Source organism: Malaclemys terrapin, chromosome 18 (assembly GCF_027887155.1).
Source record: "Malaclemys terrapin pileata isolate rMalTer1 chromosome 18, rMalTer1.hap1, whole genome shotgun sequence".
Classification (NCBI taxonomy): Eukaryota; Metazoa; Chordata; order Testudines; family Emydidae; genus Malaclemys; species Malaclemys terrapin.
In genome coordinates this window covers 12,709,646-12,734,099 of record NC_071522.1, presented here as the reverse complement: position 1 = coordinate 12,734,099, position 24,454 = coordinate 12,709,646, and the positions used below count along the sequence as shown (strand labels likewise).

At 40.6% G+C, this 24,454-nt stretch overlaps 1 protein-coding gene across 2 annotated transcripts; it reads left to right on the top strand.

The window, feature by feature from the left end:
• Window positions 1–531: 531 nt before the first annotated feature.
• TMEM248 (transmembrane protein 248) lies at window positions 532–22,711 on the top strand. 2 transcript variants are annotated; one of them, XM_054008049.1, is made up of 7 exons: window positions 532–806; window positions 12,738–12,914; window positions 13,745–14,030; window positions 15,373–15,523; window positions 17,441–17,624; window positions 18,691–18,834; window positions 19,938–22,711. In XM_054008049.1, the coding sequence occupies exons 2-7, from the start codon at window positions 12,756–12,758 to the stop codon at window positions 19,956–19,958; spliced, it is 945 nt and encodes a 314-aa protein (XP_053864024.1). In that variant the 5' UTR covers window positions 532–806; window positions 12,738–12,755; the 3' UTR covers window positions 19,959–22,711. The 2 variants fall into 2 exon arrangements, with proteins under 2 accessions (XP_053864024.1, XP_053864025.1); XM_054008050.1 differs by lacking the exon at window positions 532–806 and adding an exon at window positions 10,395–10,458.
• Window positions 22,712–24,454: the final 1,743 nt, after the last annotated feature.

The following is a 24,454-nucleotide window of genomic DNA, read 5'->3' as shown; positions in this document are numbered from 1 at the left end:
TGTAGTACGTTATGCAGTGTAAACACGGTGCCTGTACCCTCCTTGGAAATGGGCAGGGCTCAGGTGGGAATTCTTAGCAGGGGCTCTCAGTAAGGGACACAGATCCCTGCACGAGAAATGACTGGTCCTTGTGAACTTCTGTTACTGTCTCTCCACGTGGCTTGGGCCAGCCCCGACTGAGGGAGTCTATCCCCCTGCAGCCCCCCTAGTTGCCAAAGGGCATTCGGGGGCCATTTTTGACCAAGTTTCCCTATTTGCCTCCATGAGAGAGCCTATAGGTATAGGGGTCTCTTCCCTTTCTTCCCCACTAGCCCCTGGGGAGCCTGATGCGCCTCCCTGGCTCAGCCCCTTCCCCCCCATCCACTGGGGGAGTTTTAGGGGCCAGCCTGGCTGAGCCCCTCCCCCGGCCTATCCACTCCCACTCCTGGGGCTGCCCTAGCCGGGAAAGCCCCGCCCCTCCCAGCCAGGGGGAAGGAGGCCGGCTGGCCGGCCTCAGGCGGGGCGAGGGGAGGGGAAGCAGCAGGGCGGGGGCTGGGCTCCGCGTTGCTGGTGGCCGTCGGGGAATCTTGTCCCCCCTGGGCCGCCGTCCGCGGCCGGCTGGGGGTGAGAGGTGACGTGACGGCTGCGTCCCCGGAAGCAGCGGGACGGGAGGGAGGCCGGCGTCGGAGCAGCCGCCTGCCCACAGCCCCCCGCAGGGCCGGAGAATGGTGCAGAGCCGGCCGCCCCGCCGCCTGTGAGCCCGGCCGCCGCCTCCGGGCCCCGCCCCGCCTCGCCTCGCCCGGGGGCTTCTTCAGCCTGCGCCGCCGGTAAGAGACACGGAGGCGGGCGCGGGCGGTGAGCTGGGCCCGAGGCCTGGGCCGGGCCGCGGGGGCTGGGGGCCGGGCGGGGCGGGGCGGGGCGGAACAGGCCGCCGAGAGCCGGGCGCGCTGCCGCCGGGCCCCGCTCGCTCCTCGCCCGCCCCGGCGCGCGGCTGGGAACAGAGGCGCCTCTCCTGGCCCTGAAGTTCCCTGTGAATTGTGCGGCCCCGCCCCGAGAGAGAAGCGCGGGCGGGGTTGGGGGGTTCACCGCTCGGGGCTTCGTTTGTGGCTCGCTTGGACCCGGCCGCTGCCCATCGAGGGGGGCCCGTTTGTTGTCAGCCCACCGCGGTTTGGGCAGGGGGCAGCAGCTGTTCACCCCCTTCGCGGTTCCTCGGGGGAGAGCGTGGCCCGTCTCCAGCTGGGGTCCTCCGGGGCCAGCCTGACCTGACCGCTGCAGGTGGTTGTATAACGGCAGCGTTCAGCGGGCCCGGGGCAAACCTGGGACAGGGGGAATCACTGGAAAATGGTAATCAGGATCCTCCGCTGATCCACAAGCACGGGCCACATGAGCTGACTAGGTCTCCTCTGCCTGTTTGTCTCCACGTAAATGTATTTGTCCCGCTTAACCTACACAAATGAGATTAATGATCAGGACTTGATTTACCTGGTCTTTTGAGGTTGCCCTTAAATCACAAAAATAAATGTTAGGTTGAGCTTAGCTTGATTTCCATAGTTTGAACTACTCCTGCGAATTTGTAATAGACTAGTTAAAAGAATAACTTGAATGGCAACAAAAAGTGGTTCGGAATCTGAGTGATTTCCTAATTAGTTTACTTTGTTTACTACACATACATTATTTATACTGTTTTGCTTTTAATTCGTACAAGTGCAGATGTTGCTGTATGCCAGAATTTTCTTACATTATTTTTTGTATCTGAAACAGGGCTGCTAGATACATAGATTTGAATTTGAGCCATGTCTTATAATCATAGATATGGATACCCTGGGAAACATTCCTGAGTATAGCGGGAAGGACTGAATTACAAAACAACTCTTTCTCCACTCCTCCCCTCTTTTAATTTGTTTCTAAAGGCTTGCCTACATAAAGAAATTTACTGGTATAATTATATTACTGGAATTATACTAGTAACACCATAGCTGTATAATTGTGCCAGTAAATTTCCCTATGTAAGTAAGTCCTAAGTCCAGATATGAATCTAAGTAGGGTTGCTTTTCAGGTTGTTGTCAAACTTTTGAAAAGGTAGTTGGCTGAAGGTTCAGAATTGAACATGTACAATTTAGGGCTGCCTTTCATAATTAAACCTTAACCTGTTTTTTTTTTTTTAAACGCATTAAGTTCTGGGGATTGTGAAATGGACACTGAATCTTTTACCGCTAGGTTGAATTTGAGTCAGGTTGATATAGTAAATTAATATCATCACCATCTCTCAGCTTTTCACTGGCCTATGTGAAATGGACAAATGGCTTCAATCCAATTTCTAGTGGGCGTGTGGCCACATATCAATTGGCACCTTTTGTTGGCAGATAAGGTATACAGAAGATGGTCTCTTCAGGTACATTCCGAGAGGGTGGCACTGCAGAGTTCTGTTCTTTACAGGCTTTCAGTAAGACTTGGAGCATTGGTCCCATTGCTGGGGAAATATGATCCTCATTTTCCATTTTAAATGTTTTTTAATCAACTATGTAAAATGGAAACTGTTTCTGCAGTTAAAAAAAAAATTAGAGATGTACATGCATCTGAAGATAACAACCAGGTGTCTTTGTTATCTGGCTAAGCCAGATGCATCCAGCAACAGACGGGATACTGAAAAATACCCTTGCCACTGAACGGTTACTGTACTATGGTAGTGCAGCTCTATTTTTAGTGATTCACTGAGTGTTCTGGCAGTTTTGGACCCCTTTTCAATATGAACAGCTTACCATTTTTTATTTTATTTATTTATTTACTTGTTAAAAGGAGTTGTCTTTTATTTTCATTAAATATTTACATCTCTGGGCAAATAAAACAGAATTTGGGGGGTCTATTGGGTAAAATAGCACTTATTGGGACCTCTTGATAGCACAGTTCTGCTGCTCCGCACCTCAGCTCTCCTTGCAAAAGCAAGTGTGTCCTGCAAGTTCTGTTTAGGGGAACAGCCAGACTAGGGCATTAAACGGGACTGAGAGTCAGAATTCCTGGGTTTTGTTCCTTATGCCAACTTTTTTTGTAGCCTTGACTATATCATTCTTTGCCACAGATTACCCGTCTGTAAAATGGAGGCAGTATTTGCCTACTTAGTTTAGGAGTTGAGGTTTAACAAAGTTAAGTTGTAGTTTGCTTTGAGACCTTTGGTGAAACAGGATATAGACATGAAAGGTGTTATGTTCTCTATTTTGACTTTTCTCCAAGTCACTTTTCACAGTAGTCATTTTTTGTATTCTTTTGCTGCTCCTTGTCCTCTGTTTCCTTCACTACTGTCCACTGGGTTGTGTTTTTTTTATAATTCTGCACACTCTAATTTCTGCCTTCATTGTAGATCCATGCTACATCCAGTAAAGCTGCCATTTCCTCAACTTGCCAGTCATTTTCTGCTTGTGATTCAAGTTGTGTATCTGGCTGAGTGTCTCAGTCTCATTACAGTTCTTATTTAAAAACTACAGTAAAAGCCTTCTAAATTTTTTGGTACTTAAATTGGTAAATTTTATACAACATGCCTTAATGTGTATCCTTAATGAAATAAACAATTGTCATTTCAACTCTTTAAACTGATTATTATACAAACTTTTGGTTACTGAACTGTTTGAGCTTTTTCATTGTTCCCAGGAAAGCTTTCCCATAGACTAAAAGCATTTGGGATTTCCATGGTTCCAAGCATACGATCCACTAAATTTATTATTCTTAGTGAAATTTGCATAGCTCTTATAAAAATGAATCAATTCTGTATTCCTTTGCTTCTCATTCCCAACCTAATGAATAATCAGATAAAACATTTGTCTTCAAAGCACTATAAAATTGTCCAGTTCCGATCTTTGTTTGTGCCAGAACTCGTTTCCTCCTTAAGATTAACTGTATTTAAGAAGCAACTTTTATCTCATGTCATAAAACATTAAAAATGCCAAAACCAGAAGTCAAATGCACGGAACTTACTGTCCTGTACACAAGTTTGCTTAGCAAACTTGTTTGCCTTTTTCATCAGCAGGATTGCAGAAAGTAACATAGGTTTAAACTATGTCAACACAGGTTTTTCAAGTGAAGGTTGGTTTTTGTTTTTATTTTACAGCAGTGTGTATCTTAAACCATGTTTATTTACTCTTAAGCAAATTCAGAGCTTGGTGTCCACTGATTCACTTGAAGCTTTCCTCGGGCACTTTAATTTCCCTTGTCTGGTAACTTTTCTCTCGTTTCCTAAATCTTTAGGTGCACTGATTTTTGAAGTAGTGAGAACTTGCTTGCACCTGTCTCAGATTTTGCAAATTTTTCCTGAACTTCAGTCTATAAATTAAGAATCTTTGTGCAATTTGATGCCCTAATCACTGCACTGCTCAGATTATTGCATTAAATCAAGCAGAAGATGTCAGACCACTCTATGCAGTAGTTTGTGGAGCGAGGTGTTGTATCTGGAATTGCCATGCATGTGTGTCTGGTTTAGTGGCATACTATCAATCATTTCTCCTTTGTTGTCTTTAAGTGTGCAGCATTTTTTTCTCCTCTTGCCAACCCCCTGGTGCTCCTATGTTCATTAGTAATCCACTTCTTTGATAAATCCATTATCTGGATCACTTGTAGAAAGAATCTTCATTTCAATGGGTGATATTGTGGCACTAATTCTGCATTGTATAGAGATCTTCATTACAGCTGTAATCGTTGTAAATCAGAAGGCCATTTTTCTGTCATTAGAAATGACGTCTATGCTTTTTGCCTTCAGGATCATGGCAAATATATTATTAATAATCAAAATGATGAGTAAATGTATCAGAAAACCGCCTCCAACCACTAAATAGTTTTGTCATTAGCTGAAGTCCCCTAATCTGCTTGAAAGCTTTTTCCTTGAACACTAACCTTTAAGAAGTGTGACGTAGTAATGCCTACACCTCCAATTTGACTAAACTTTGACATATTTTTTTTACTATTTTTGAAAACACGTTTCTGCTGCTTTCTTTACAGTTTACCATCGATGTAACCAACCTTCTAGTCTGGTTTTATTTTAGTAGAAAAAATACATTTGAAATAGATGCTGCACAGCAGGTTTGGCCACAGATTTGATCTAGAATGAACATAGCCTGCAAAGGTGTTTTTGTGTTTTAAACCAACACCTTGTGTGCTTCTATGCTGAATGCCTAAATATAGCAAAGGTAAGAGGGGCACGTAAGTGATCATACATCTACCTCCTTGTTTCTTTGCAAGTTTTGAAGTCCTCCTCCCCCCAATACCCTATGGTAAGCCTGCTTTTTGTCATACTCTACAAATATAGGCTCAGTTTCTGCAACTGGATCTGTTTGCGTGGACACCCTCCCCCCACTTCCACATAGACATCCATCAAAATCTGCATTGGTGGGTCTGATATTATGATCGGTCCCATAGTCATTTTTAACAAAACCGTGTGCAGATCAGTTACCAAGTGTGACTTGCCATGGACCAGTGTGAAATCTAGCCATAAATTACTAACCGTGGGATCACATTTTGGAAATGCATGTTTCGCAGAAGTACTACCAGTTTCCATTAATTTCATAAAGAGACTCAATGATTCATCAGAATAAGGAAACATGGGAAGAGCCTAGAAAGGGCTGAGATTAACTGTGCAGCTGGAGATATGAAAATGTCTTTTCTGAATGCTGAGATGCACTTTAAGCTGCTAATAATACAAAATGTCCATTTATATTTGGCTGTTGTGATGTAAAGATCTTAGCTGGTGTTGTAATTAGGTTTTTAAACCCATAGTCTTGCTCAACAAGTCTTGATTCCTGAGCTTGTTCTTTACTTTGTGAAAAAGATAGATGTCATTTAGTGTTTTTCTTTCTTTCTTTTTGTGTTTTTTTTTTTAAATCCAGGACACAGAAGAGTGGGAGGGTCACTTGAACATTAGAAAGGGCTGGGCACTGGAAAATTTACAGTCAACTTCAGAGTTTTGAAGTAAGGATCTTGGGACACCTCTACCGGGCAGCTTGCTGTCTGTTACTGATATACATTTTTAAGCCATTCAGTTTCACCCAACTGGGAGTTGATGTGATTCCAACAGGATGAATAAAAACATCTACGAACTCTTAAATTGTTAGTTTTCCTCCCATTAAAATCAGTGGTGAAAGAGAAAATAAGAAAACTACACAAATTAATAGGTAAAAACTTTTCTCTCAGTTTCACATTTTCTTAATGTAGCAAGAAGTAGTTTTGAAATTCCCATAGGAAGAGGGAATGTTGATAATTTATAACCTGCTTTCATAGCCGCAATAAATCAATTTCAAAAGTAGAAATACTAATTCAGTAATAAAAAAAACAAAACAGAGTTCTGGGTGAGTTTGGGGACTTTGTGAGTTTTGTGAGTTTTGCTCTTTGTGTCAGTTTGGAGACTGACCTATTGCAACTTTGGGGGGGGGGGTTGTTCAGTATTCCAGTGCCTTTAGGTTCATAACTATTAAAATGAATTATTGTCTTGATATTAATCAGTGTCCAGAGTAGCATTGTAGAAGCCAGCAACAGGAGATGTGTTGTTGTTGAGCCTTTGGGATTTTCTTTAGTATTTTAAGCATTGGCATGTCAAGCTTTGCCTTGATGAAAAGAGAATTGAACTTAATATTTGAGAATATATTTTGTACCTGCGAATGTTTCCTGTTCTTGAATGAGAAGGGTCAGTTTTGAGATCAACACTCTTCTTTTGTGTCTGTGTTATTTATGGATGGTTTGTTAGGAGAATCACAGTTCAGTTGGTTTTGGGGTTTTTTGTTTGTTTTTTGTTTTTGCTTTTTTGTGTGGATGCTTTAATTCCAAGTGGTTAACCCTGATGTGACCTGTTTTCTAATTGCTATTGTATCGTTAGTAATGGGACATCTTTTAAATCTTAATTGATGGTAAAAGAAAAAGACAAAATACTTTTAAATACAGTGGGATTTTCAGTTTTAGAAGAGAGATGAAATCTTAGAGACATTGTGAAGGTAGGCCAAAACTGATGTCCACCCTCATGACATACTCATAAGCAAACTAGGGAAGTGTGGGCTAGATGAAATTATTATAACATGAGTGAAAACCTGGTTGAAAGACTGTACTCAGAGTAGTTATCAATGGTTCACTGTCAAAATGGGTAACTTATCTAGTGGGATCACACAAGGGTCTGTCCTGGGTCTGGTAGCATTCAGTATTTTCATTAATGTCTTGGAGAATGGAGTGGAGAGTATGCTTATAAAATTTGTGGATGACTCCAAGCTGGGAGGGGTTGCTAACACTTTTTGGAGGACAGGATTAGAAGTCAAAATGACTGTGACAAATTGAAGAACTGGTGTGAAAGCCACAATATGACATTTAATAAAGACAAGGACAAAGTACTACGTTTGGGAAGGAAAAATCAAATACAAAATGGGAAATAACTGACAAGGCGGTAGCACTGCTGGAAAGGATCTGGGGGTCATAGTGGTTCGCAAATGGAATATGAGCCAACAGTGTGATGCAGTTATGAAAAAAGCAAATATCATTCTGAGGTGTATTAACAGGATTGTCATATGAGACATGGGAGGCACTTCTTGTTATATGTGGCACTGGTAAAGTCTCAGCTGCAGTACTGTATTCAGTTCTGGGCACTACATCTTAAAGATACGGACAAACTGGAGAGAGTCCAGAGGAGCGCAACAAGAATAATAAAAGGTTTAGAAAATCTGAACTGTGAGCAATGGTTTAAAGAAACTGGATATGTTTAGACTTGAGAAAAGACTGGGGGAGGGAGAGAGAGAACGGGACACCTGATAAGTCTTCAATATGTTAAAGTTTGTTATAAAGAGGATGGTGATCTGTTTTTCTCCATGTCTGCAGAAGGTAGGACAAGAAGTAATGGGCTTAATCTGCAGCAAGGGAGATTTAGGTTAGATATTAGGAGAAATTTTCTAACTATAGTAAAAGCTGTTTTATCCGGCACCTCACGAGATAGAAAGCTCTATAAACTGACATTTCTGTTCTTCATTTAAATTCTGGTTTATAGTCCGGTTGGCGTGGGGCTGGCAGGGGGTCGGGAGCATGGGCTCTGGGAGGGAATTTGGTTGCAGGAACGGGATTGGGGCACGGGAGGGGGTGCAGAGTGCTGGATCCAGGGGCAACTCACCTTGGGTGATTCCCCGCAAGTGGTGACCTGTCCCGGCTGCTCCTAGGCAGCGGCGTGGCAGGCAGCTCTGCACACTGCCCCCGCCCTACCCTGAGTGCTGCCTCCACAGCTACCATTGGCTGGGAATCGCAGCCAATGGGAGCTGAAGGGGCGGCACAGCAGGCAGAGGCATCACGCAGAGCAGCCTGCTGCACCTCTGCCTAGGAGCAGCCGGGACAGGTTGTCCCTTGCCGAGAGCTGCTCGAGGTGAGCGCCCCCCAGATCCGGCATCCTCTCCCATGCTCCAACCCGCTGCCCCAAGTCTCCTCCCGCATTCAAACTCCCTGCCAGAGCCTGCACCCCTTCCCGCGACCCAGGCGCTCACACCCTCCTGCACCCCAAACTCCATCCCTCTTAGTTAAGTGGCATTTTTCACTTACCAGCAGCCCCCATTTCCCCAACATGCCAGATAAAACAGCTTTTACTGTAAAGGATAGTTAAGTACTGGAATAGGTTACTGAGGGAGGTTGTGGAATCCCTATTATTGGAGGTTTCTAAGAACAGGTTGGACAAATATCTGCCAAGGATGGTCTAGGTAATCTTAGTCCTGCCTCAGATTTAAAGATTCTCCGTATTAATAAGCTGCTCTTGATTTAACTCCTTGACGTAGTTGCAAGGTACACTTCTTTATCCATTTTCATATGGTAATTAACAGGCATTGAAAATTATGCTAATTGGAGATTGCTATATTCTATCCTGTACCAGTGCTGGCAAAAGCATTGCTAGATGAGGGAGAAAGAGTCTGTTTCATTGTCTTTTGCAAACCTTCCAGGCTAGTCACTAATACTGTATTTGCTTGGGATTCTGAGATCTGAGCTTTAACTGTGCATTTCTGTGATTTAACGTGTTTGGATTTTTTTAAAATTATCAACTTAACCCTAAATTTCCTGGCTGTATAATGCCTGCCTGGTTTTGGGTTGACTACAACTTACCTGTAACACATTTTTTGGTCCTTAAGGTTGAGAGTGCATTTTAGTAACTTAACTCAATTTTAATATAGGTTTTTTGTCTCGAATGTATGTAGATATTGACAAAAGCAAATTGATTCAGAGTCAGGGCCAAAGTTCTGGACTGAATATTTGTACTCATCCAGTTGTGCTTGAAATAGTATGTAGATTGCAAAACAGAATGCATCTCCTGTGTATAGGTATCACTAGTCCTGCAAGGTTTAGGCACTGTGGAGAGAAGTGCATTCACCTGCCATTGGAGCCTCTCTTTAAACTTTATTAGTAAAAAAAGAAACCTGATGCTGTCACTTTGCACATCTCTGGCACAGTTCCTGTGAGGCTCACAAAGTGCTTTGAATTAAGCCTCATCAGTGCTGTGAGGTAGTTCTGTTCCTCAGTTTAATCATTTGTAAAATGCATATAATGAAGTTAGGGACTTTCTCCCAGGGTCACACAGCAAGCCAGTGGCAGATGCAGAACAGAACTAGAATTGGTAGCAAAACAGGTTCTAATGCACTTTTTCTAAAGAGATGTAAATATGACTCAGGAGTTCTGATGCCCAGTCCCTGCCTGAACCAGTAGGTAGGTAATACCCACTCACAAAATGTCTCATGGTGATGGAAATGCATATAAACCATAATATACTCGAGTTTGTAGAATAAATATTTAGACACTCCGGAAAAAAATTAATTGTGCTTACATGCTGTGCGCCATAGTTTCAATCAGCAGTATGGAATCATTCCTAAGTCAGTACAGATTTCTATATGAAGGAATCTTGATACACTGAGCATGTGCAATTGCTGGTTTTTCCCCCCACCTCTAATATTAACCACCCACAGGTTTTGTTGTAAGGGGCCTGTTATCCTTTGGCAATAGCATCCTGTAACACTTCCTGGCTGTTTTCAAAGTTATAGGAGGATGTTTGGCAACAAGTCCTCAGAAAAGCTGGTGCTCTTTTAACAACAAAAAATATTTGGGCTGATTTTCTTAGTGAGTTTTAGCACATCCGGTATGGTGGCTGAGTGAAACAAGAATTCTCATGAAATTGCTGACGGTCCCTTAAATTTACAGTAATTTGCAGTACTGTATTTGCTCCTGGGTGGTGATCAGCTTTGATTAAATGCTGTAATAAACCTTGCCTCTTGCTGGGGTTTATTTTAAAAGGAAATTCAGAAGGGAACATTGAATACAACTCTGCTCTTGGTTTGTGTTTTGGTCTGTTTCCATCTCAACATGTCTCCAATGTTTCTAGACTGACAATTTGTGATGAACCCTAGTTTAAAAAAAAAATTTTTTTTTTTTTTTTCCAGAAATGTGCTGAAATGGAATCCTGTCCTGCCAGTGACAAGATAGGAGACAGAACTTTAGAATTGGGTCAGACCCAATTAATTTTCTTACCTGAGGCAATTCACCCCTCCCCGTTGCACTTGCCTTTTCTTGACACCTTAATTAGCTTTTCTAGCAGTAGCGCTGCGTGTCTTTGAGAAGTGTGGGCTCTGGTAGGATATGCTTTCTCTTCTTTCTACCTCTTCTTTCCTTTTTTCTCCCACTTCCTTCTCTCTAGCTCTTTCCTATATCCTTCCCTCCCACCCTGCCCACACACAGGATTTTTACCATTAGATGTTTGTAGTGCTGCTAGTGATCATTGCTGGCACAATGGGGCTGGTTACCTTAGTCTTTGGGAAGTGGATAGAAATCAGTGAGTGGAGCAAGATTGTGCACCCAGGATATGATCCTGGAATAGAGAGAGAGAGATTGTATGTTAAAGTCTGTGCCCTGTTTGGAGGACTGCAGTAGTCTCCTCACTGAACTTTTCTGTCTCCATTGAAGCAAAGTGATTTTTCTTCCTAGACGAGACTGATGATGAAAAGTGTACGCCAGTAACATATTAGGAATACCGAAGCGAAAAGCTGCAGTTATTGTATGGATCATACGTACCATGTGCTTCTAACAAGAGATGACAAGGCACACAAACCTGCAGGGAGTAGAATCCCTGATTTAATGAAAATTCCCAAGAGATCGATCTTGTTTTAGTCCTTGATTGCTGAGTCTTAACCATTAAGAGCTATGGTCTTGAGCTGCTTGGTTTGCATCTTTCAGTTGCTCAAAATTTGCATGGGCAGCATAGGTTTCTAGACAAAAGTCCTTTCCTTCTGTGTACTCTAAGGATTAAGATATTTTAGAGTGGCTACAGGTAAAGCAAATAAAGGAAACTGGATTGCTTGTGGTGTTCTCTGCTTGCACAATTTCTGAAGTAGAGCCTCATAGCTGCACTTCAACACTTGACTGCATTGTTTTCTTTGTGGGTGGGGATGAGTAAATTCCAATAGTTTTGTTCCCTTCACTTGCATACTGGAAAGACGGGAAAACTCAAAAGAAATGGAGAATCAATAGGATTAAATGGAAATTTTGCTTCAACTCAGTAGAGCAAGCGTAGTCAATAGGCAGACCATGACCGCGGGCCAAACCTGGACTGCCATACGCTTTGGAACAGACCCTGAAATCTTTTTATTTATGTATCGTCATTGTTGTATTTTTATTATTTTTCTCTGGAGTCTGGCCTATCTCAGTGTAACTACATTGCACAGAGGTCTGAAAAATCCCCATTCCTGAGTGATGTAGTTATACCGACTAAACCACCATCACCACCTCCCCCTCCCACCCCCTCCATGTAGACAGCGTTATGTGGACAGGAGAGCGTCTCCTGTCAGTGGAGGAGTGTCTTCACTTTAGTGCTACAGCAGTGCAGCTGCATTGGTGCAATTGTGCTGATTCAGCGTTTTAAGTGTAGACCTGCCCTAACTCTGTGCGTTCACAGTCCCATCTGCTTAATTTTCTGACTCAAGTAAGTTTGTACTTCTGTTCATGCTGGAGAACCAGCGGGGAGATGAGTCTTCTGGCTCACTCAGTAAATGGAGTTTCTGATAACAGGATTTTAGTTGACGTGTCAGCCGTACGTGTTCCAGCCTGAGTCTCAGATCCCAGTTTGCACATCCGATGGCTAGAAAAAACATCGGTTTATTGATAAACGGATCAGATTTGGTGTAGATGTGATCAAGATCCAAATGCGAAACTTCACGAGGCTTTTCTCTAACCAAATCACTTTTCAGAGTGGAGTAGTACTTTGCAGCTACCCATAGAATAATTCTCACTTATAAAGTTCCATCATCTATTTCACACTTGGTCCAGCTGGGTCTCAAAATGGCCATTAAAGGCTTTTGCCTTAAGTTTGGAAGTATAATGACTCAACTGGAAATGTGCAGACCTTATCTGTGGGCTTCATTGAAACTACATGTCCATTATAACCTTATTAATTCAAATAGTGTTCTTATGGAATCCAAATACAGCTGTGTATGCTATGCTGGGTGACTAGTAAAGGAAATAAAATAAAGAACTATATGCACCACTGATTCTCATTGGCTGTCAATAATAGGAAGTTTGATTCTGTTACAAGCTATGGCATCTTTCTTTTAATTCCATTCTTTCTGGAAATTGTAGCGGTTGGGAGAACAAAATCTGGCACCTTTTGAGAAATTTTTTTTTATACTTGTTCAATCGGCAACCATGTTTTTCTTTGATTGATTTAAATTATCTCTTGGAAAAAATCATGTTCTTCCTATGTATCACTCTGTTCTAATGCTCTCCACTTTCAGGTGGATCTAATCAGAATAATGTTCAACATAAACCCTTTGGAGAACCTGAAGCTTTACATCAGCAGTCGCCCTCCTCTTGTGGTCTTTATGATCAGTGTAAGCGCGATGGCAATAGCTTTTCTGACACTGGGTTATTTCTTTAAAATCAAGGAGATCAAGTCACCAGAAATGACAGAGGTATGGTATAATAAGATATGTACATTAACATCCTGCAGTAACACTTCCTGGCTTTTGTGACGGGACATGCTTATTTAACAGGCATTAGTTTTAACAGTTTGTATGTTTTCTCCTGTGCTAGTGCACAGGACCTGATTGTTTTCATTTGCATTACTGTACTTTAATCTCTAACCTAGAAGAGGTCATTTACCTTGTAAGGAATAATCTTGATACAATTAATTTGACAGAGAGGGGGAACATTAATGTTCTGTCATTAGGAGATTGTGTTTGTAACGCTCCCCCCTCCAACTCCCACCCTGATTCTGTTCTGACAAATGGCTTGATTCATGAAAATTCTACTGATCTTTGTTATAACTTACCTTGCAAAACTCTTCCATAGTTTGAGTGCATTTTGATAAAAGTATCTGAGCTAAACTTCGTTGGGAGTTACCTGTATGAGACTAGGGCTCCTCACTAGACAAAGTTAGTGTAAGTACACCAACATTATTAATTTCATTTGTAGCTCTGAGGAGAGTGTTATTTTACCATGCTCTTTATAGCTTTGAAAATGAGTATTTGATCAGTGGGGGTGAAGTGGGAATCAGAATTGGCATTTGATTTATAAAAACAAACACAAGCACCAGATATTTCTCCTATTGAGAGTGTTGCCACTTATTTCAATGGAGGGTTAGTGATTCAAACTTCAATGATTGAGTTTGTCTTGGTGACATGGAATAATATATATTAAAAACTAGATATTGAAAATCTGAACTGCTTTTTGAAGAAGTGACAGAATAATTTTGCTAATCTAATGTGTCATCTAATCTAGATTTTTGTCTCACTTTTTAAAGGACTGGAATACTTTCCTCCTGAGGTTTAATGATTTGGACTTCTGTACATCAGAGAATGAAACCTTAAAACATCTCATCAATGATACCACAACTCCAGAAAGTACAGTGACTAGCGGACAAGCCAGATCTTCTACACAATCGCCACAGACTCTTGAGGACTCTGGTCCAGTAAACATCTCTGTGACAATCACTCTGACACTGGACCCACTCAAACCATTTGGCGGGTATTCCCGTAATGTCACACATCTAAGTTCCACAATTTTGGGGCATCAGATTGGACTCTCAGGTATGCAAAATTTGATTGTTCCAAGAGTGAATAATAATTACACTCCTAATATTACAAATGTCTGAAAAAGCTAGATTTTTATATTCCTAGTCACTAAAGAGACAAATCATTTGCTTAGACATTATGTGCATTGCTAAAATTATTGTCAGTACTTCACAATAATGAGCCTGTGAGATTTCTTTTTGGCAAAGAGTAACTTTCCCTTGTTTGGGGTAATAGGGAAGATGTATGTACAGTCATACACGTACGCTACTTTGGAGTCTAAAAAAGATCCATCAGCCCAGTTGCTTTCATCTGAAAGTATTTTCAAAACAAATTTCTGATCTTGAAAAGCTGCTACATGCTTATGCAGCAGTGCTGCTGATCAGTCAGTCAGTTTTGGTGGTGGTGAATCCTTCTGCATTAATCATTCAGCTGTACATTAACTGAAAACCTCTTGTTGATTTAAGATCTAAAATACAAACTCGTTCAGGATAAAGCTGCTGAAAAGAAGCAACAGTTGTAAAACTTTCTAGTGATGCTAAGATGATGAGTCCTAACCTATTCTGTTGGCTTGCCTGGCCAGAGGGACAAGTCAGTGGGTTGTGGAGACTTGGTAGAAGTGGTTTACAGTAACTATTTAAAGTGAAAGTTCAGCATGTTTAATTTTGCAGTGGTGCTATAACATCAGGGTGGCTTGCACCTGAAATATCCTATAGCAAACATATGCTACAACTGAAAACCTCTGTTGCTTACAGCAAATTTCTCTAGTCTTTCCTGAACAATATAATGTAATTTCTGTTGATCAGACTACCTGGTTTTAATCTGCATATCAAATCCGGTTTAGCCCTGGGGACCTTAAGTTTATCATTTCGAGAACCCAGTGGTTTAGTCTTGTCTCTTATAGTTTTATCTATTGATAAGGTTGTGCATATTAAGGCACTTTTCAGCAGTTATATCTGCATGGATTTCTCTATAGTAAAAATCAGACTGCAGAAAAAGCAGATGATGAACTAAGGTTTTAGGGGGGAAAGGGCTAAAATTCTAAGATGTAATTACTGATCAAATTGTTGCAGACAATGGCCCAGATGATGCACAATTATAGAGAGAGGTTTTCTAAATTCAGAAGCTTGTAAAAGCCCAATGGTCATGGGACCAGGTCCAAAATGTCATCAGTGCTAATAACTGGGTGGTGTTGGGGGAGGGGGGAGGGGAGTCTGTAATTTTCCAGGTATTTCATTGCTTCCCACAATGATAGCACAAAGCTGTGTCCCCACAAAAGTGCAATCGACCACATGCCTGTTCCTAATACTTGTTGCTGTTACTGCTCTCAGCATACCAACAATTTCTTTCTCTCTAAAAGGCAGAGAATCCCATGAGGAGATAAATATTACCTTCACCCTGCCTGCTGCTTGGAATTCAGATGACTGTGTTCTCCATGGTCACTGTGAGCAGGTGGTATTCACAACCTGTATGACTGTCACAGCAGCCAGCAATGTGTTTCCTGTCACAATGTAAGTGCTTTTCTAATTATTTGTTCTTAGGCTGGTTACCTCAGATGTACCCACTGCTCTCTTAATGCTTTGGATGCTTTTCTTATGCCCCCCATGATGCTCTAACTTTGACTTTGGAAGGAAGTGATACATTCTCTTTTTAGTAGTATAAAGTCCAGTTTGTTTTTAAAAGACATTTGCCGTCTTTACTAACACCGTAGAGTTTCCCTGGACGTTGTTCAGCTACATCTTGCGTGCGCTCACTTGCTTTTTCTCCACATGTTATTGTGCGCTGATGGAGTTCTAGCCACAATCCAGGGAATGTGGACAGGAATTATAGAACTCATAGTCTTCAAACTATCCCGATAAAGCCCTGTGCATCTAAGTTACAACTGTTTAAACATGACTCTCATTTTGGAAGGGATATTTATACCTTGTGCTTCAAGTTTAAACCAGTTTCTAACTACTAGAGACCAGGATGAGACCTATTTGGGGTCAGATTATTCCACATATGTCTACTGCAGGGTTCTTACTCCATTCTCTGAACTGTCTGGTTCTAGCCACTGTCAGAGGGAGGATATAGGACCGGATAGATTACCAGTCTGATCTGGTATGGCAGTTCCTGTTTTCCTAGTTGTGTTCACCTGCAAAGTTTCATTTTAGTACTTGATGTCCTAATATCGATTTCCTCCCCCCCCCCCCCCCCGTTTGTTTCAAAATATTATCACTTTGGTTTTAAAAGTGCAAAAGCATTCAAGGGTTTTCTGGACTTCTGCATCCCTAACTTGCTGAAAATGGCCAGTTTCTCTCTCCAGTTCAGAGCCAGCTTAGCTTGAGTCATGTCTACTTTAAAGCGTCTCAGAAATGATGCTGGTTGTCTGCAGCATAAGCAAACGGCGGATATTGTAAGAGAGAGAAATGTGTTCTGAAAACCTTTCTTTAAACTGTAATAGCTTTAAATGGAACAATGAATATGGCTAAAGTGATATACTGTGGGGAAACAGCTGGTCCAGGGGATTGGTATGGCATATAGATCCTTTACATGCTATATAAAAGCTAGGTGGTGGTGGTATTTATTATCTCTAAGTTGGTAGCTTGATCAAAGCTCAGATCATTGGTGACAGAAAGTTGATTTTTTTCTGGCAACTGGTCTATATCAAACAAGTTTGGTCTCAGTCTCTTCAGCAGTAGAAGAGTGTTCACAAAAAGTATCATGATTGACTCCCCACCCCCCCACTCCCCTCCCCCCCACTCCCCTCCCCCCCCCCACACACACCACTTTCTTCAACAACTGTGTCAAGAGGACAAGGCTGAATGGGCGTTGGTTAGTGAATGCCTCTCTTGCATAGAGGTGGCATTGCCAGGTCAGTATGGGGAAGCTTACATTACCGGTGCCTCCGCTGTATCTGTTCTTTGGATAGAATCCTTCAGTTCACAAAATCACACCCTCAAAACAGTAAAATCCAAAGCAGGCGGAGTGTTGGGTGGGGTAAGTGCCACACTAGTTGGTTCCTGATGGTAACAGACTTTCCCCTTGTCTTCTCTCCACACCTATGGATCGGGCACACCAAGTTATTGTTCTTTATCCCCCTTGCCTTCTAGAGATTGGGGTGCGTTCACCTGAAAGCTGTATTAAAAAATATCAGAAGTTTTTTGAAACCTAGTACATACTCTTCTCGTTAAATGACCGGGGGTTGACTTTTTGGAATGGATTGCAATGAAAGTTTAATGTTACTATAGGTTTTAGACTTTATTTTCCTTTAGTATTTGCCATTACACTATGGATGATCCTGAATAAAACAATACACTGTTTACACTGTTCAAAGAGAGAATGACCCTTACTATGTTCTGAGAGTCAGCCATACAGGACACTGAAAATGGCAATTCATCTGCTTGTTTGGTTTTTTTTTTTTTTTTTTTTTTTTTTTTAATCCTCAGTCAACCACCACATTGTGTTCCTGAGACGTACAGCAATGCTACCCTCTGGTACAAGATCTTCACTACAGCCAGGGACTCAAATACAAAATATGCACAAGATTATAACCCTTTCTGGTGTTACAAAGGAGCCATTGGAAAAGTCTATCATGCTTTAAATCCCAAACTAACTGTCATAGTTCCAGATGTAAGTGTCAATGCTCTTTCTGTGTTCCACTGGCTGAATACCTCCTGTCAATTTAACTGAAAAAGATAATCTTCTCTTGCTGATCTAAAATAATTGCATAGCACTGCTTTCATAAATAGTTGCTTGCAGTGTTGTTGTAGCTGGGTTGGTCCCAAGATATTAGAGCGACAAGGTGGGTGAGGAGATAGCTTTTGTTAGACCAACTTCTGTTGGTGAAAGAGAGAAGTTTTCAAGCTACACAGAGCTTTTCTTCAGGTCTGGGAAACCTGCACAACACCTTCAAAAGACAAGCCTGGGAGCTTAAATTTGTATCTTAGCTAGACACTAGAAAATCATGGTCTTAATAAAGACACTAGATTTCTAGCTTATTACAATGTGCAATCCACTAACCCTTTTTTGTCCAATGATTGCAGGGGTGTTAGCAGGCCACTTCACCTTGAATGGTCTCTTAGAATACGTCTTAACTTTTTATGCTAAACAATCTTTCACCTTGTATTTAGCTGTGAGACCCTGAGTACCTTTCCCAGATCTGCAGAAGAGCTCGGTGTAGCTTGAAAGCTTGTCTTTCACCTCCAGTAGTTGGTCCAATAAAAGAGAGTACGTCACCCACCTTGTCTTGCTTAAATAGTTGCCATAGCTATGTCAGAGGTGGCTGCATTTCAATGGTGGGTGTGGTGATCCCCGTATATCTCAATGTGCCTCACAACTTCATTAATTAAGATTTGTAATTTGAAATCCTCTGATTAAAGGTGCTACTGTTTTATATATATATATATATATATAAAGTGCAAGAGTAGCGTAATTAATGTTTTTAAAATGCAGTCACTAGTGCAAATTAAATATTTTTAGAAAAATGTGTAAGTTATCCTTCACTGCCAAAACTTAAAGCTCCCTTACTACCTTCAACTTTAAGAAGTTCTGCATTAGCAATGTAGAGGATATCCTTTGTATTGTGAAAAAACAAGGTTACGAAAGTGGCTTCTTTGCTAATCTGCTAAACATTGCTTGAATGTCGAATGCCTTCTCTATGTACAGCATCAGTAAATGGTTTTATTTCTCTGTGCAGGATGATCGCTCACTAATAAACTTGCATCTCATGCATACCAGTTATTTTCTTTTTGTGATGGTGATTACAATGTTCTGCTATGCAGTTATTAAAGGTAGACCAAGCAAACTGAGGCAAAGCAATACAGAATTCTGCCCTGAAAAAGTAAGTTTACCTAAGATAATACATACAGCATTGATAAGGGGGAGGAGAAATTAGAAAAGATCCCTTTATATACAAAGTTTACATTATTTTTGGTATACAATGATGATTCACGTCTCTCCCAACCTAGTATCTCATTGGAGGACAGTAAATAATGGCACTGTAAAAGTGACTTGTTATCTGCCTTTATATCCAGCCCCTGGAGGTTGTGGAGAAACAAGGTAGAAGATTCCACTCAGAAATTAAATACCTTGATGAAGAGTAGGGTAGTATAATCTGTGGCTAAAGCAGAGGATTGAGAATCATGACTACTGGAGTCTCTTGTGTCTCAGCCACTGGCACTAAGACCTTGAACAAATCACTTAACTGCTTTGTGCCTCTGTTTTGCCTGCTGTTTGAAAGGCGTACAATAGTCCTCTATGCCCTGCGGGTGCTCAGAAGTTTAACAAGTACGTATGTATGTAGTGCTGGTAGATCCTTCAATCATAGATTCTTATTCTGTAAATGTAGGGTATTCGTTGTAGTTCAGTAAATGCAGAAGTGATTTGGGTTTTTTAATATCACTAACATGTAACGTCAGGTAAACTGTATTTACAACATGGTATATTATTTGCACTTTGGCTCATATAAAGTTTGGCTTACACAGCTTGAAATAGTCTTAAAGTCTCTTATTACAAGAAGACAGAATACATTTATTAAAATATTGCTATCACAGCTAGTTCTAATGGTTGTAATCAGCATTAAAGAAAATTAATGCTGATGTTGATTTAAGGGCAGACTAATTAGAGATATACACGTGCACACACACATGTACACTTTGCTTAATGGATTAAATATAGATGTATTTAACTATGTAACAAGAGGCTACAGTGTACTATCCTTCATTATTAGGGAAACTTCCTACCAAGAGCTGAATATCTTTGAATATTTGATAAATACCAATTACAAAATATCTTCAGATATATTTTGGTCTTTCCAACGCGGAGTCCTCAGAATAGCAATGACAGACATCCTAGCTGCATACAGATAAGTAATGTGCAAATAGAATTGATTTCGATTATACACAAGCTCTTAATTCTGTAATGTTTTTTTTGTTTTACTTCTAGGTTGCTTTGTCAGAAGCATAATCCATCTCCTCCTTTTACTGAAAATGGCTGAGAACCATAATCATTGCCTGCTGAACCCAGACTGGGTCTTAAGACTTTGTGAATACATTATCTTGCAATGTTGGTTTATTCCAACCAAAGACATTTCAAGTGCCTGTAATTGATTTGTACATATTTATAAAAGTATATTCAGATGATGCACTTGTTCCGCATAGTGCGGCGAGAATCTTTAAACCTTTACCTGTGGACATAGCTGAATGTTTGTGTAGATAATAGATATGTTTAGTGATAAGGATCACATAGTCAGAGCAAGATATTTTTGTCTAGCTGCATCTGGGCAGGTTAAGATGCCTTTCCAAATGTCTCAAACAATACAAACCCTTTGTTTTTGCCCAATGATATGTACAGTGTGTTTGAAACAGTATGCATCTTTGATATAATATTGCATTTCCAAAGCCACTGATCTACTACATAAATTCAGTGTGTGTATGTGGCTTAATACTTTTTTCCATTTTCTCCTTGCTTGCAAGAAAAGATATCAACATTTCTAGATTATTTTTTTTTAGGAGAAATACATATTCACATTTTAATACTGCTGTAGTTAGGACAAACTTGTGCTTTTATCCAGAATTTAATAAAAAAGGCAAAGTCTTGTTTTAAAATCCTTTCTATTGCAAAGTGCTAAGTTTCACTTTTCATGTGGCCTGCTGGAATGGCAGAGCATTGATCAGTATTGGGGTTGTATGCAAAGCTTTCCACTTACTTTGCCTTCCCTCCACAGGTTTTAAACCAGGAACTTCCTTGGAATAAAATAGCTTTTTATAGCCTGTCTAAAAAGTGGATTTAAAAAAAAAGATGCATTCTATTAATAGCCAGCTGTGGCTCCAAGTAGCCTGGTCAAGTGCAAACAACAAAGGGAAAAGGAAGATACAGTAACTTAAAGACCCTTGTAAGTGCTTCATGTTGGACCTTCCACGCATCTCTAAAGGGCAGCTGAAAATGACATGTTTTTATTAGCTTTGTCCAATTTTTATCTACTATTGTCTACTGAGGGGAAAGGGACAACTAGTGGGCTAATCCTGTTGTGAGTAAATTGAGGGAAACCTTGCCTGAGAAATGCATATTGCTCTTTGTCCATTCTTAAAATCAGAGCAGACTTGATTTTGAGTACTTTTGTTCTGTGGGTTTTTTCCCATTTCTGGCTTATTCAGTCTCCTTCCAGCCTGTCCTCCAGTTAGCTTTTTAATTCTCGTAAGACAGAAGTTTCCTATAGACACTTCCACCATGGCTTTTAAAATCTCACTGGTTGCCTTAATGACCCTTCATGTCGTCTTTCAGCTTTCCTGTCAGGTAGCGCAATTATAAATGTGTGTGTACATTTTTCTTTGATAAGTTTCACACTGCCATGTGATACACGAAACCATAAATCCAATTCAAAGATTGTAATCGCTGATATGTTGGCATAAAATCCTTTGTGTCTAGACACTGTTGAATGCACATTGTTGTGTTCTGAAGACCATTTTATATATTGTATAAAATTGATTTAGGACTTTAATGTATTGAAGATTCATATGTTTCTTCAGAATGTTTGAAGCAAAACAATCACTTTTCTTCAGAAAATAGTTCCTCATATAATTGTGATTGCTTTACACAGTGTATGGGTTATTTCACTAAAATGTGTTTTCTCCAGATACCTTAAGATTAAACTTTAGAGACAGCCATTTAGTTTGAAATCCAGAAATGAAATAACTAAGGCTTCTAAACTTCAGTTGAAGCTACTGTTCACTGGTAAAACGCCACCAACGAAGCAGTAAATTTACTGAATAAAAATATGGAGAAAGCTTAAAGTGAAAATCTATTCTTCTGCTCCTAACTTACGCATTCCCCTCCTTTTATTTAGTAGTCATCTTTGAAACTGATTAGGGGATGGTTCAGAACCGATAACTGTGGAAGGAGGTTGGTGCTGGTACAGTAAGTACCAAAAAATGCCCCGAGAATGCTTACATCATCATGTAAAGATACTTTAAATAAATCCAAAATCCATGCTCTTGTTCAGCAAACTAATGTCTAACCCCCAAAGCCCCAAACAGAACTACCTAGACAGTAAAACACAATTGGGTGTGTTGGGGGAACAGGTTTTTATAGGAGATGTTTTCGGTAATTAGCGGGGCCAGCTTAAAAAATACATAGTCAAACCCCACAAACAACTGCACTGCAATAAACATTAAGCTCAGATTGCAACCCACAAATGCAAGGAGATTAGCATTAAGGGCATATTTTTCATTCTTAACTTACCCCTTTGTACCTAGGTATTGCAGCACATAGTCACCCAGTAGGCTGAGACTTTATCATACTTACAAGTGTTGGATTGTACCTAGGCCCAATGTACAAAAATTAAATGCAGCCAAGCAGAAGGGTAAAAACTTAATATTAAAGTGGTTGTTCGGATCATATTGATCTTTCCTTTTTGTTTTCTTTTTCTTTTTAACTATGACTTGAATCAGTTTTGATTCTATTTGTAAGTGTTTTCTTGTTGTTAGAAAGCTGCCATTTCTGTTGCATTTTTCTTTGGCATTACATAGAAAGTCTGAGCCTTGGTTTACAGCCTTCCTCTGCAGGTGATGTAGGGTTAAGATGGTATTTTTTAAAAAACATTTCACTTGTATTGTTGCATGATGGTTAATAGCTGATTTGGTAATGACACTTCTCTCCTATATTAATTTTGTGTTTGTAAGATATGCATATTGCTTTGCAGAATAAAAAAAAAATGTTTATTCTGTTGTCTTTTTTTTTTTTTTTTTTTTTTTTACCAATTCCTTGTAGACGTTTCATAAATCATCTCTCTTTAGGTTGTGTGCAACACAAGGGAATTTGTTTTGACAGTGCACAGTGCTCTGGAATTTCAAACCCTGTCTTGTGCGTATGCTCCAATAAACACTTCAGGTTAGGCTTTAAAAAAAAAATAAGTAAAAATGTGTGTCGTGCAGGAGGGGAATCAGCTGTTTTGATGTCCAGCATGATAAAATGCAGCACTCATGACACTTAAACCCATCTAACCCAGATATTTCTCCTTGTGCTTGAAGCTCCGGTGTCCTGCTGCGCAGTTAAAGGTAGATCGGCAAGCTTCAGCCACGCAGTACAGATTTCTGCACTGAAAAGGTAACGAGGGCTAAGATGAGAAATGCCTGGTGGGGGCAGGGGCAGCAAATAGCTTTAGTTACCTTTGAGATAGTTAGTGCAAAACAGGACAATTTCACGCCTCAGTAAGAATATTTTTGTCTTGACCGTTTCCCTTTAAAAGTTAATCTCCTTGGCTATGTTTTCCTGTAGCACTGTAGATTGCTTCCTTTTCAGATCTCTAACAGCAGGGACAGTGAAGCCAAAATGGTCATTTTCCCTCTTGTCACTTTCGCTTTCTGGTTCTCAAGCCGTACCACGAGCGCATGGGTGTGCTGTTTGGCGGGCAAGAACGGCAGTAAAAACCTCGACATCCAAACGATACCATTCATGAGCACTTTGTCTAGTCCCTTCACCCATGTTTGCCTCTTAAGTTTTTGTACATCTATAAACATTTTTGCAGCTTTTTGCTATACTCTTTCCGTATCACTTGTCTTATGCCAGAGGTTTTCAAACTGGGGGGCCCCTCTGGAGGTACCACGGAATGTATTCTGGGGGGAATGTGAGAAGCTTGGGGGGAGGGGGAATTAATGCACACATTTTACCCACAACAATGAATAACTAGCAAAGTTAATTCCTCCAAGTCCTCAGATGGCGCTGTCCATTTTGACTGATTTCTGTTAAGCTTGCATAGCATTATACAAAGTCATTGCCATCTGTACGTTAACTCGTTTTGCTATGACACAGCGTGCACATTTAATTATAAGCATCGACCACAATCGTGGTTTTGCTTTTGCTCGTATTACAATGGATCGTTGGCTGTGTTTGAATCAAGGCCTTACCGTTTTTAACATTTAGTGAGAGTTGCATGTTGGTTTTTTTTTTTCTTCTTTCAATCGGTATATGTACTTTGTGTGGCGGGAAGGCGGGGGCATAAAGTACTACAGACTAACAGAAGGGGAGTGTGTTCAGAGAAGTTTGAGAACCACTGTCCTATGCCATTATAAGTGAGGCTAATATCGGAGGTGGAGGATGGGGAAATGCTGATCTGACTAAAAATTGAAATGAAACGTTCTGAGCCAAGGAGTGAAATTTTGAGGATTTGAGGATAATCAGTTAGTTGTGATGATGAGGGTGAGAAGAGGGGAGTTTTTTCTTTTGCCGGAAAGGGAAAAGAGAAACTTTTGGCATAAAATAAAGTCCTCCTTTAAATGATCCTTTATATGGATTTGCTGCCTGTTCGTACACTACGTTTTGGGTAATGTTGACTCCCTGCACAGTAACTTCTGTCACAATGTGTCACAGTTTAAAATCTGTTGAATTACTTCCATTGAACTGAAGCTTTAACCAAGAGCTTGTCTTGATTCCGTGAGGAACAGATGTCTCTTTGAGCCGGTTTG

Bases quoted from the DNA above. Each gene is read 5' to 3' on its own strand.
- TMEM248 (XM_054008049.1), top strand. From the start codon at position 12,756: ATGTTCAACATAAACCCTTTGGAGAACCTGAAGCTTTACATCAGCAGT. The intron at 14,031-15,372 runs GTATGCAAAATT...TCTCTCTAAAAG, and splicing joins GCATCAGATTGGACTCTCAG to GCAGAGAATCCCATGAGGAG. The intron at 17,625-18,690 runs GTAAGTGTCAAT...TTCTCTGTGCAG, and splicing joins TAACTGTCATAGTTCCAGAT to GATGATCGCTCACTAATAAA.